The 12,188-nt window shown below is 31.4% G+C and overlaps 1 protein-coding gene across 1 annotated transcript in view; it reads left to right on the top strand.

Annotated features, from left to right (window-relative positions):
* Positions 1-42: 42 nt before the first annotated feature.
* Positions 43-12,188, top strand: part of LOC139512979 (general transcription factor 3C polypeptide 5-like) — a 45,228-nt gene continuing 33,082 nt past the window's right edge. The window contains exons 1-3 of the mRNA XM_071301013.1: positions 43-223; positions 9,700-9,898; positions 10,961-11,215. Coding sequence (XP_071157114.1) covers positions 80-223; positions 9,700-9,898; positions 10,961-11,215 — 598 coding nt within the window. The 5' untranslated portion in view covers positions 43-79. The remainder of the gene's footprint in view (positions 224-9,699; positions 9,899-10,960; positions 11,216-12,188) is intronic.

Here is a 12,188-nt window from a genome sequence, read left to right as displayed (position 1 = left end):
AATAACGTAAAACTTAACAGTTTTCCTGGAAAAAATATAATTAGAGATTAAAGCACCAGTTGAAAATGAAAACAAAAACATGAAGAACATGTGGTCTAGTGGAGATAAATTAACCAAAGTCCCCTTCAATCACAAACGATTTGTTTGTGTAGATTATCCAGGTGTTGTAAAAAATGTAGATAATGCGTTGAAGTCTATAGGTGGAACTGAAAATGTTTCAAAGGTGAAAACACATTTATAAATATTATAGATCTACATGCCTCTGTAGTGTACATTTTTGTAAGTGTTAAAAAACTACAACCACCTGTCTTCATGACATGATAGCACTCTACCTACCAACCTGTATTACTGTGTAGAGTTGAAACTTCTTTAGCCGCTTTGTTATAAAACTTTATAAATAACTTATACTAATAAACTATGAGCTGTGGCTTTAGAGGATGTCAGAAAAGGTTAATTGTTCTTACAAATTAGCGACAAGAAGCAATGAGATTTTTTTAATTTTTTTTATTAAAATTACTTATTCCAATAAATATTTAAAGAATAGGCAAGGGAAAAAAAATTTAACGACAAGAAAGTTAATAGTCTATTGATAAATCGATACATTTTTGTAAAAAATATTTAAAAAAAATATACATGTACATCTAATTGTTAAATTTATTTGTGATATTTTATATTTATTATGTATTACAGCAAGTATTACGTTTACCCTGTCGTATTATAATATTAATTTTACTTGTGTTTTTAAAACTCTATTTGTACAAAATATAATAATCTTGCTAAATGCATTATTTATGGATCATTGTCCAGAAAATACAGGCACACATTGTGAAATTAAAAGAACTGATATTAAACAAGAGGAAAACAATTAAAATGTGAATATTTTTCATAATTTTATTTTGTGTATTGCCTCATTTAACCATTTATCATATTTATGTCTTAAGTTTTATTCTATCAATTTATTTCTGCCCATATATTTGAAAAAATTATAGTGATCCGGCAGCGGCGGCTACAACGGTATTGGCTAACTTCTTAAAAGCTTTATATTTTAGAAGATGGAAGACCTGGATACTTTATACTTTGTATATGGATGCCTCATGTTACGAAGTTTCCGTCAGTCACATGTCCAATGTCCTTGAGACTTGGCCTCATTTTTATGGTTCAGTGACTGCTTGAAAAAAAAGTTAAGATTTTTTGTAATGTTAAATTCTCTCTTATTATAAGTACTAGGATAACTATATTTGGTATGATTGTACCTTGCAAGGTCCTCATGTCTGTTAGACAGTTTTCACTTGACCTTGACCTCAATTTATGGATCAGTGAACAAGGTTAAGTTTTGGTGGTCAAGTCCATATCTCAGATACTATAAGCAATAGGTCTAGTATATTTGCTGTATGGAAGGTCTGGAAGGTGTACATGTCCAACTGGCAGGTGTCATCTGACCTTGACCTCATTTTCATGGTTCAGTGAGTGGTTATAGTTAAGTTTTTGTGTTTTGGTCTGTTTTTCTTATATTGTATGCAATAGGTCTACTATATATGGTGTATGGAATGATTGTAAGGTGTTCATGTCTAGCTGGCAAGTGTCATCTGACCTTGACCTCATTTTCATGGTTCAGTGGTGAAAGTTAAGTTTTTGATTTTTGGTCATTTTTTCTAATACTATGTGCAATAGGTCAACTATATCATGTATATTTGGTGTATTGAAATATTTTATGATCTATATATGTAAGTTGTGTAGGTTTAATTTGACCTTGACTTTATTTTCAAGGTTCATTGCTCAGTGTAAAGTTTTTGTGTTTGGTCTGTTTTTCTTAAACTATAAGCAATAGGTCAACTATATTTGTTGTATGGAAGAATTGTTAGCTGTACATGGCTGCCTGGCATGGTTCATCTGACCTTGACCTCTTTTTCATGGTTCATTGGTCAATGTTTAGTTTTCTTGGTTAATATTAAGTATATGTGACAGTAGTAATAAAGATTTATATTTATGACTATCAACATAATATCAATGATAAGTAAAGAAGGCGAGACATTTCAGCATTTGCAATCTTGTTTAATATTTCTTTGGAATAAGTAATCTTAATTAACATGATTAAAAAGAAAAGATGTTTTCTTGTCGCTAAATAGTCTTCTTGTCACTAAAACTATTCTTCTTGTTGCTTCTTGACGCTTCTTGACGCTTGACGCTTCTTGTCGCTAATTAGTGATACCCAAAGGATAAGTTATTTTCCCATTCTGGTAAATGATGATATTCAAATTGTTGCAATTACTGTTTCACATCAAAAGTTAGAATAACCATTTCTTCCCATTCCAGTGTTCAGTGTTTTCCTTTTTTCACTAAGGTAAGGTGGGTGTTTTAAAAAAATAACTTGCAACCGGGTGGTTTTTTGTCGAGCCTGCAACTTTTGTTGCAGAAAGCTCGACATAGGGATAGTGATCCGGCGGCAGCGGCGGCGGCTACGGCGGCGGTGTTAGCTCACTTCTTAAAAGCTTTATATTTTAGAAGGTGGAAGACCTGGATGCTTCATACTTTGTATATAGATGCTTCATGTTACGAAGTTTCCGTCAGTCACATGTACAATGTCCTTGACCTCATTTTTATGGTTCAGTGACCACTTGAAAAAAAAGTTCAAATTTTTTGTAATGTTGAATTCTCTCTTATTATAAGTAATAGGATAACTATATTTGATATGTGCGTACCTTGCAAGGTCCTCGTGTCTGTCAGACAGTTTTCACTTGACCTCGACCTCATTTCATGGATCAGTGAACAAGGTTAAGTTTTGGTGGTCAAGTCCATATCTCAGATACTATAAGCAATAGGGCTAGTATATTCGGTGTATGGAAGGACTGTAAGGTGTACATGTCCAACTGACAGGTGTCATCTGACCTTGACCTCATTTTCATGGTTCAGTGGTTATAGTTAAATTTTTGTGTTTTGGTCTGTTTTTCTCATACCATATGCAATAGGTCTACTATATTTGTTGTATGGAATGATTGTTAAGTGTACATGTCTAGCGGGCAGATGTCATGTGACCTTGACCTCATTTTCATGGTTCAGTGGTCAAAGTTAAGTTTTTGAGTTTTGGTCTTTTTATCTAATGCTATATGCCATAGGTCAACTATATTTGGTGTATGGAAATATTTTATGATCTTTATGTCAGTAGAGCAGGTTTTATTTAACCGTGACCTCATTTTCACGGTTCATTGCACAGTGTAAAGTTTTTGTGTTTTGGTCTATTTTTCTTAAACTATAAGTAATGTGTCAACTATATATGTTGTATAGAAGCATTGTTAGCTGTACCTGTCTGCCTGGCATGGTTCATCTGACCTGGACCTCTTTTTCAAGGTTCATTGGTCTTTGTTTAGTTATCTTGGTTAATGTTAAGTTTATGTGACAGTTGTAATAAAGCTTAGCTTTATACTTAGGCAGCAACCATTTGATTTTCTGGGGGGGGCTATGGTTTTTTTTTCTGTACAAACTTTTTTTTTCGCCTGCGGCGAAAAACAATCTGTTTTTTTTGCGACAAATCGAAAACAATTTTTTTCTTTCAATTTTAGCATTACATATAGTGGCAGCTGAGGGTGAAACAAACAATTTTTTTTTCTCAGAATCAAAAACAAATTATTTTTTTCTCCAAAAACTGGAAACAAACTTTTTTTTCCAAAAAAAACCATAGCCCCCCCCAGAAAATCAAATGGTTACTGCCTTAGGATTATCAACATAATATCAATGATTAGTATAGAAGGCGAGACATTTCAGCGTGTGCACTCTTGTTTTTAAATGTCCAACCTTTTTTAATTTACTGTGGGTGCACGTGGGGGTCACAGAAATAAAGATTAGTATAATATTCACATTTTATGGAGTTGAACAAACATAAATAGAAGTAGTCATATTAATTGTCAAATATTCTTTGATTTTATTTTTCAAAAATTTATCTCTTTTATCTCTTCTTTCATTTACAATTTTATGCATCAGCATGGATTTAAGGCCTTTCAATCCAGGTTTCTGTTCTGTTTCTTGCTTTTGTGCCGTATTTTTGGCACACAGAACAGTAGTATCCTTCCTCTGTGACTATAAGTCATTTTGAAGTCTTGCTCATATTTGTCTTCACTTGCGTGTCTTTTCCGTTGTTTGGTTGATTTTTGTTCAATTTCCTTAACTTCAACATTACTATCAATTTTATTTAACTTATTTAGTCTAGTATTTTCTTTATCATCATCGTCATCTTCCTTTCTTTCCCCCGATTGATTAATGAAAACATTGAAATTTGACGATTGGACCACAGGCACTTGTTTTCTATCCATGACAAGATCTACTATCCCTATATATTCTATTTATATGGATAGTCGACCTTCCTATGAATAGAAGGGAAAACGGTAGTATTTAATTTTCCCAGCATTAGGTTGGCCTTTTGTGTACCCAAGGCAGGTGAAGGAAGTCAAATTAGGAGCGCTGTGATTGGATGTAAAGGTACAATATATTTTTTATTTATCTATGAATAACTGCAGTGTGTATATTTACAATATAAATTTTAAAACCTATTGAAATATTTTCTAGAGAATTATTCGAAAAGACTTGCAAAATTTCATAAATTTGGTGCAAAATGACGGTGGGCATGGATAACATAAACAAGCTCCGTTGGAAGTTGGTCATGATACTATTTGGCTTAAATTTTTAAAACAGAGTAATAAAGTACTAACACAACATATAACTGTTTTATCCAGGTTTTTATCTTAAAAAGTGGTAAATTTAGAAAATGTTAACATTGTCGCCTATGGCAGAATAAATAGTACCGTTTTCCCTATACTGAAGATAGCAAGGGAAATCAAAGTCACTCAAACTTCAATTCTTTTATACTATTTTGAAGCTTTTGATTAGTACATTTGATTTTTATCACAAAGAATAGAAATTTTTCACTGAGAACAATACTGTGTTGAGAAAAGTGCTGAGTCATCATGATAGGTCAAATTGATTGGTAATGATATAAAACTTTATTCTAGGATGTCAATATTAACTATATTGTGTAAAATGCACCATATTATAGTTCTTTTGTATTTGATTTCACCTTTCGCAATGATTTTTTCAATTGGAAACACCAGAATTCAAGTCGCGACAAATATTTTTTACTGAAATGTTTGCCTTTTTTGCTGCGTAATTCCCTAAATGTATAACTTGGGTATTTCTGTAAACATAATCTATTAAAATGGGAAATTGTCTGGTTTAGTTTGTACTGTTTATGGAATTAGGCAATATTTGGTCACATTGAAAGCATTTTCAGTGTTAGAATTGTTCATCTAAGAAAAAAAGAGGCCCACTTGAGGCTAAATTTACATAGAATTTATACTCTCCTGTGTAAAGAATTGTTCACATTCTTGATAATGCATGCAGCAAATATTTCAAAAGTGCTTCATTTTGTAGTTTCTTTCTTTTATTATATCAGACATAAATAATTTTTCATTTCCTACTGTTTGAAAGGACTTTTGTTGGAAATTAATACTCCCAAGGGACATAATTCAGTTTTTTCATTGATTAATACAGGCAACAAAGGCAACTTTACAGCTGAGTAGTTTGCATATTTAATGTTTAAAGTGTCCAATATCTTTGTTTTCATCATCTCAAGACAGAATAATAGATTTTATAGCAAGCTCTAAAATTTTTAACCACAATATGGCATATACTAAAGCATGGAATGGAGATTAGTATGAAAAATCTTGAATTTGTGCGTTTCTTGTAAATTTTTGATAAAATGAATACAAATTGAATGGAACTGTCCATTTTATCTGTTTAAATGGGACTATTTATCATTCTTTTTAAATAAGATAAGATATGATTGGATACAGGTTGTTTATTAAGGCTTTTCTGAAAGAAGTAGAGAATGAGGTAAACCAGCATGTAGGGGTGGGGACATAAAATGATCTATATTTCTTTAAGTACTGGGGACATACAAGTATTTATTATAGCCAAGGTTTTCACAATAGCCCAGTATTGCATTAATAATGTCATAAGAATTCTTTATATCTTTATGTCACAGTATAGGGAAAACGGTAGTATTTAATTTTCCCAGCATTAGGTTGGCCTTTTGTGTACCCAAGGCAGGTGAAGGAAGTCAAATTAGGAGCGCTGTGATTGGATGTAAGGGTACAATATATTTTTTATTTATCTATGAATAACTGCAGTGTGTATATTTACAATATAAATTTTAAAACCTATTGAAATATTTTCTAGAGAATTATTCGAAAAGACTTGCAAAATTTCATAAATTTGGTGCAAAATGACGGTGGGCATGGATAACATAAACAAGCTCCGTTGGAAGTTGGTCATGATACTATTTGGCTTAAATTTTTAAAACAGAGTAATAAAGTACTAACACAACATATAACTGTTTTATCCAGGTTTTTATCTTAAAAAGTGGTAAATTTAGAAAATGTTAACATTGTCGCCTATGGCAGAATAAATAGTACCGTTTTCCCTATACTGAAGATAGCAAGGGAAATCAAAGTCACTCAAACTTCAATTCTTTTATACTATTTTGAAGCTTTTGATTAGTACATTTGATTTTTATCACAAAGAATAGAAATTTTTCACTGAGAACAATACTGTGTTGAGAAAAGTGCTGAGTCATCATGATAGGTCAAATTGATTGGTAATGATATAAAACTTTATTCTAGGATGTCAATATTAACTATATTGTGTAAAATGCACCATATTATAGTTCTTTTGTATTTGATTTCACCTTTCGCAATGATTTTTTCAATTGGAAACACCAGAATTCAAGTCGCGACAAATATTTTTTACTGAAATGTTTGCCTTTTTTGCTGCGTAATTCCCTAAATGTATAACTTGGGTATTTCTGTAAACATAATCTATTAAAATGGGAAATTGTCTGGTTTAGTTTGTACTGTTTATGGAATTAGGCAATATTTGGTCACATTGAAAGCATTTTCAGTGTTAGAATTGTTCATCTAAGAAAAAAAGAGGCCCACTTGAGGCTAAATTTACATAGAATTTATACTCTCCTGTGTAAAGAATTGTTCACATTCTTGATAATGCATGCAGCAAATATTTCAAAAGTGCTTCATTTTGTAGTTTCTTTCTTTTATTATATCAGACATAAATAATTTTTCATTTCCTACTGTTTGAAAGGACTTTTGTTGGAAATTAATACTCCCAAGGGACATAATTCAGTTTTTTCATTGATTAATACAGGCAACAAAGGCAACTTTACAGCTGAGTAGTTTGCATATTTAATGTTTAAAGTGTCCAATATCTTTGTTTTCATCATCTCAAGACAGAATAATAGATTTTATAGCAAGCTCTAAAATTTTTAACCACAATATGGCATATACTAAAGCATGGAATGGAGATTAGTATGAAAAATCTTGAATTTGTGCATTTCTTGTAAATTTTTGATAAAATGAATACAAATTGAATGGAACTGTCCATTTTATCTGTTTAAATGGGACTATTTATCATTCTTTTTAAATAAGATAAGATATGATTGGATACAGGTTGTTTATTAAGGCTTTTCTGAAAGAAGTAGAGAATGAGGTAAACCAGCATGTAGGGGTGGGGACATAAAATGATCTATATTTCTTTAAGTACTGGGGACATACAAGTATTTATTATAGCCAAGGTTTTCACAATAGCCCAGTATTGCATTAATAATGTCATAAGAATTCTTTATATCTTTATGTCACAGTATAGGGAAAACGGTAGTATTTAATTTTCCCAGCATTAGGTTGGCCTTTTGTGTACCCAAGGCAGGTGAAGGAAGTCAAATTAGGAGCGCTGTGATTGGATGTAAGGGTACAATATATTTTTTATTTATCTATGAATAACTGCAGTGTGTATATTTACAATATAAATTTTAAAACCTATTGAAATATTTTCTAGAGAATTATTCGAAAAGACTTGCAAAATTTCATAAATTTGGTGCAAAATGACGGTGGGCATGGATAACATAAACAAGCTCCGTTGGAAGTTGGTCATGATACTATTTGGCTTAAATTTTTAAAACAGAGTAATAAAGTACTAACACAACATATAACTGTTTTATCCAGGTTTTTATCTTAAAAAGTGGTAAATTTAGAAAATGTTAACATTGTCGCCTATGGCAGAATAAATAGTACTGTTTTCCCTAGAAACAAGTGCCTGTGGATTGGACGCCATCTTTGTCAATGAAAACAAGGCGGGATTAGTATTCAAATTTTAACGGTACGGAACCGAAAAAAATCCGGATTTTGAAAAAAAAGCAGACCACCTCCTAAAATCGAAAGGTGGTCGGCTTTCAAAAGAAGGTGGTCGGCACACCTGGCTTAAATGCCGAATGGAAAACACTGGACTGTTCCTCTTTAAAGTTTATTGAATATATTGACAGATTTTGCACTAACTGTTTCTGTTGACAGACTTTTCCATTGATCAATGAGCCTTTGTGAAAAAATATGAAGACGTTGAGTTAAATAACACCTATTTTTTATTTAATTTCAAAGGATGACCTCTAGTAGAATTTGCAGACAATTCAAACATATTTTGCCATTTGATATCATCTAATCAGTAAAACTTTATACATTTGTACATCAACATATCAGCATTCAAATGACTCAAAACACCATCAGACAAATTTACAGCCTTGTAGTATTATTTGTAACTTATTTATATATTTAAGATTCTAACATGACGTCCTTCAAACGCTTTGAGTACACACCCGTGGTAAAATATGAATATATTGTTTGGGCTGTTCCGATCGTACTCCCACGTCATATGCTTTTCTATGAATGAGCTAGCCGACGTCATAGAACATTGACGTCAGAATTTAAGCATTTTACGGGAAAATACACGCTTCTGAAATCGAAAATCATCCCAACTATGAAACGTAAACAAACGATGCTAAAATGAGTTATATAAGCCATTTTTGTATACATATAAGACATTTAAGCACAGTTATCATTTAGATTCATCCAAATCTATCTAAATATATTTTTTTAAATATTTTAAGCATGTCACTTATTCAGTTTGCTCTGTTCTTTTACATCAACTTAATAGTGCATTTGTTCATGGGAGCGGCAAATTAAATGCCTTCACCTAGAGCGCTTCGATCCAAAACAATTGCCGTATTTGTCCTATTAGAATCGAAATAATTCACTGGGGCTTGAATATATCGTGATTTACCACGGGTAATCCTTTCATGCCGATATTTTACCCCTCGCTATCGCTTAGGGTAAAATATTTGTCATAAAGGGCCAACCCGTGGTAAAATCACGATACATTCAAGCCCCCATGAATTATTTCTTAAATTGAACGCTTCTTTTTGTAAATTTATTAGCTGATTAGGGTGTAAAATTAGCGATGACAGAAATAAGTTACATTGTGTATGGAGCACAGAAGCGCTTCATTCTAAAAATGCACCCATGGTCAACGCTTTTACAACCCTATAAAATTACTAAAAGAGGATTCAATACTATAATTACATTTTTTGTGCTAGGATTATGAACATGATGAAAACAGGATTTCTATATTTTTTTTCATTTATTTACCTGTGCACCTTATTTTGGAAGCTCTTGTCTTCATAAATATTACATTTCATTTTGAAATGAAGGTTGATTTCAGAATGACACTATTTGCAGGATTTGTGTATGCCAATCATTCTAACGTATTATAATGAAAGATACATGTAATGTAATTATTAATTTATAAACTCAGGTATATTCAGAAGCAAACAAAAGATTATCTGTAAACTGGAGGCCTGCTGATCCTTTTTGTAAACCAGCTTTTGGTGAAAGATGTTCTACAACAAATTTATTAATGAAGGTCAAAAGAAGACCAAAAAAGGGAGATAAATCCAAATATGAATATCAAGTTGAAGTACTTGGGATTATTGATACAACATACAAATTTAATGGTAAATTATATGTACCTTACTGTGTTCTAGACTTCTAGTTAATAGCTAATTATATAAATACATCATACATGTATACTGTATGAGTTTTGCTAATTAATGATAGTGTGTATATCAGTCAGTTCAATGAACTTGAATTGGTCAAATGTTTGTCTTTTGGTCTTTATAGATAATATTCTTATTGGAAATCATACAACATCTCCTTCTATTTATATTTATTGTTGTGATAAATATAGACAATAATAGTGCATTGACTTGACATATCAACAATATAAGGATGATGCTTAGAAACGGGGAAATGCGAGGTTCTGCAGAGCTTTTTCTCCGTTTCGAGCTGAATCCTTATATCGTTGATATGTCAAGTCAATGCACTATTATTGTCTTTATACTGCAATCTATAAAAAAAAAAATCAATTGTTGTTTAATGTGTGAGTGATATTATTTTATTTAGATATTGGGTAACTTCCCCCTTTTGTAAAAAGGCCTCATATCATGCAGGCGGAGAAATAAACAACACAATGAAATGTACATTACCTGTTGAAACCCGCAATCGATGGTGAACGAGAATGAACTAAAATATCATCAATAAGCATAAAACATAATGATTTATAGTTTGCAAACTAAAATTATTAACAAGTGAAATATGTTTTTTTTTCTCTAAAAATTTAAAAAGAAATAAGTTTGAGTCGTTGTATACATAGGAGACAAGAACAGGTTGAATTGGTCGTATGAATAATTAAATATAATTTTCGGCAATTTCTATTTAAATATTCATGAAGAAAAATGTTATCAGTTCAGTGACTGTATATGACATAGAAATATACGGTCAACGCATTTTGACTGCTCAAATAGAACGAGTGCAGTATAAAACATTTTTCTCAAGCCTAGCTTAATTGTTGTCTCCATGTTGTTGAAGGTTTTTCGGGACAATAGTAAATAGACCACCTTTAAGAGAATATCATGTAGTTAATAAAACAAATATATGTCCACTTTCGTTGAAAAAAAATAGTAAAATACCTTGCTCAACATTTGTAAATGAAATAACTTGTAAATTTATATTTGCAGCCATGGCAGATTTCCAGTATCTTCCTTTCAATAGAGCAGAGTCAGGATATGAGAATATATCTCACCAGTTACACCTTAAAGAAAATGTCGATAGAAATGAGTTCTTCAATCGAGATGCAGCTTTATTCTTGCCACCAGTGATATTTTCACGGTTTGATCTTCCTGACAAGGATTACCTGTATAGAGGAGAGATATCTCACAAACCTGGCTATGTTAATCCAGACCATAGCAGACCAACACATCTCATTGGAACCAGTGAGTTTTGGAGATATGTCTAGTTTTTACACTGATCATACTGAGTTAAATAACAATTCATTAAAATGTCATACACCCAGGCCTGTTAGGGAAATAATTTCTGTTGCCTTATTCCTTATGATTTTGAGATATCTGAAATACAATTTAATTGTGTTATTGCTTTCCTATCTCATAGACTTATATGCCACTTCTCCTTTTATTTATAGTATATAAAGGGTTATTTTCTCATTATTGCTGATTATATGATTTTACATCATTGTTCAAGAAAAAAATGTACAAATCTACATTGTAACACATCAACAGTTTACATAAAAAGTAAAATCACAAAAATACTGAACTCCAAGGAAAATTCAAAAAAGAAAGTTCCCAATCAAATGGCAAAATCAAAAGTTCAAACACATCAAACGAATGGATAACATCAGTCATATTCCTGACTTGGTACAGGCATTTTCTTATGTAGAAAATGGTGGGTTGAACCTGGTTTTAAAGCTAGCTAAACCTCTCACTTCTATGACAGTCGCATCAAATTCCATTATATTGACAACGATGTGTGAACAAAACAACAAAAACAATAGGTAAAAATGTCACAAATAGAGGAAAAATAGTCTAATTCGGTGATGTGATTTAATACAACCACATTTTATTATAATTTACCAATTACCAATTATGATCTATACAGCAGAATAAATATGAGCCAGAGGCAGGTGTTACCTTTGAAAGAGGATGAAGTCATTACAAGTAGATATTTGAATAGTATTTCTTATTTTATAAAATTATTTTGAGTCTTATAACTTATAAGACCATCACTTCTGTTTTATATATATATATATATATACATATATTATATCATATTTTGGCATAAGAAGATTACAAGAAATGATCGAGAAATTCCTTTATTATTATATTGTATGTTGAATTAGAATTAATGATATCTTTTATTACCTACACAATAAAAACCAATCAAAACATTCAA

The sequence above is a fragment of the Mytilus edulis genome, chromosome 2 (assembly GCF_963676685.1).
Source record: "Mytilus edulis chromosome 2, xbMytEdul2.2, whole genome shotgun sequence".
In the NCBI taxonomy this organism is placed as follows: domain Eukaryota; kingdom Metazoa; phylum Mollusca; class Bivalvia; order Mytilida; family Mytilidae; genus Mytilus; species Mytilus edulis.
The sequence above is the reverse complement of the archived record's forward strand: the minus strand, read 5'-3'. Positions and strand labels throughout refer to the sequence as shown.